General features: G+C 36.4%; 1 protein-coding gene across 1 annotated transcript; it reads right to left on the bottom strand.

The window, feature by feature from the left end:
* Positions 1-309: 309 nt before the first annotated feature.
* LOC111898982 (cold shock protein 2-like) lies at positions 310-1,250 on the bottom strand. The gene has a single exon (XM_023894862.3). It carries the CDS (start codon positions 1,139-1,141, stop codon positions 494-496), a length of 648 nt encoding a protein of 215 aa, XP_023750630.1. The 5' UTR covers positions 1,142-1,250; the 3' UTR covers positions 310-493.
* Between the last annotated feature and the right edge of the window lie 909 nt (positions 1,251-2,159).

Raw genomic sequence — 2,159 nt, forward strand, 5'->3', positions numbered from 1 at the left:
GTCTAAAAAACCAATTTCAAGTTCATCAAGGGTTTTAAAAGATACCTTTATTCTTTATATTATTTATTTCAAATTGTAGATAAGCTTGGTTACAAATGATATGGAGATATTTATACATTAAAAACGTGGCACACATATTATGCAACCATATCCATTGCTCAATATCAATCAAAGATGATAAAACCCCACTTCAGTTAATCTTTATCCCAACCACTTGTGCATAAGTCTTGAAAAAAAGATCAAATTTGAAGTTTAAAAGGAAAATCATGAGAACATGAACTACAGATTTGAAGAACAAAAACATGATCAAGCACCAAAAACGGAACAAACTATCATATAAGAGAACTAAAAACATTTGCCAAATGGTTCAACAAGGGATTCATAAACATAGAAATTAGAAATCACAAAAAAAACCCAAAAAAACAGAAAAATAAGAAGCAAATTAATGGTAGAAAACACAGATGTAATTTACCAGTTCCATTCAGATTTCAGATCAACGGTTACTAGCAGTTGGACATTCACGAGCAAAGTGACCATCTTCTCCACAGTTGTAACAACCGCCACCACCTCCGCCTCCACGACCTCCGCCACCGTAACCTCCGCCACCACGACCTCCGCCGTATCCTCCACGTCCACCACCGTAGCCACCACCACCTCCGCCTCCACCGTTCTGATCACAATCCCTAGCCATATGTCCAGCCTCGCCGCACTTAAAACATGCGTTCCCGCCGCCTCCACCTCCGTATCCACCACCACCACGTCCTCCACGACCACCATATCCGCCACCACCATACCGATCACCGCCTCCTCCACCATAACGATCACCGCCACCTCCACCACCGTAACGATCACCGCCTCCTCCACGTCCGCCCCCGCCACCGCCGCCTCCACGGCTACTTCCCTGCACAGGCCCCTCCTCGGGACCAGTAACATCGGCAGCCTTCGCCCTGCCATCAGATCCGTTCTCCACCACATACTCCACCGTCTCACCATCACCTAGACTCCTAAAACCATCAGCCCTGATCGAAGACTGATGAACAAACAGATCTTCGCCGCCATCTTCAGGAGTAATAAAACCAAAACCCTTGGTATCACTAAACCACTTCACAGTTCCCGATTTCCTAGCACCATCGACAGCCATTACTTCTTCGATTTCAAAGCAGAGCAAAGCTAACAGGAGAAATTGAAACACACCCCCAAATCGGAGGAGATTAACGAAACCCTAAACCCTCTAAAACCTTTGGAAGCTATTGGATATATATAAAAGCCTTTTACGGAAAAGGGGTAAAAGTGGTAATGAAAAGCCACGTCATTGTTGTCAACGAAACGGAGAATCTAATTTTGACCGGTTGTGGCGAATTTACAGTTTTAGCCTTATCGGGAATTTAGTAGCGACTTCTCGATTAAATCTAACGGCTGGGCGTGAAGTATCCATAGAGTTTTCCATCTTATTAATGTTTTTTTAATGATTAATGTTTTTTTGATTTGAATGATATTTCAAAGATAAAATTACATAAATCGTCAATGTGGTATACTGGTATGTGATAATATGCATTTTTAATATAAATTTTAAAAATGGATAAATTTTGGGTTTTTTTGATTGTTACGGATTGGGTTAAGAATAACTGAGTTTGAAACTAATTAGATTAAATATTCTGACTTAGTTAACTAAATACTTGTTTGAAGTACAAAATAACTATATTACTCTTAAATAATATTTTTATAATAATTCTTTTATGACATGATCACAGTCATTAAAGCATGTGTAACAATCTTCTCTTCTACCCTAATGAATGAAAATGATTTTACCACATGTCATTCTCTCATAAAATTAGCCACATGTCATTTTGTCATAATTTGAGATATATTTATTTTCCAATTATCATTACTTTAATTTTCATTTTCAATATATTATTAATTTAGTTTCCATAAATTAAACCTACCATACTGACTATTAATTTTAAATTTTAAATTTCAATTTCAATTTCAAATAAATTTACAGTTTAAACCTTTATGTTTAACATTTTATTATAATTAACCCGTTTAGTACACACTAAATACATAATTTTAATTTATTTATTTTTTGCATGTTTTTTTTTTCTGATAATTTTCATTTATTTCAATTTCAAATTCAAATAAAATTTCTATTTAATCATTCG

Source organism: Lactuca sativa, chromosome 8 (genome assembly GCF_002870075.4).
Source record: "Lactuca sativa cultivar Salinas chromosome 8, Lsat_Salinas_v11, whole genome shotgun sequence".
Classification (NCBI taxonomy): Eukaryota; Viridiplantae; Streptophyta; class Magnoliopsida; order Asterales; family Asteraceae; genus Lactuca; species Lactuca sativa.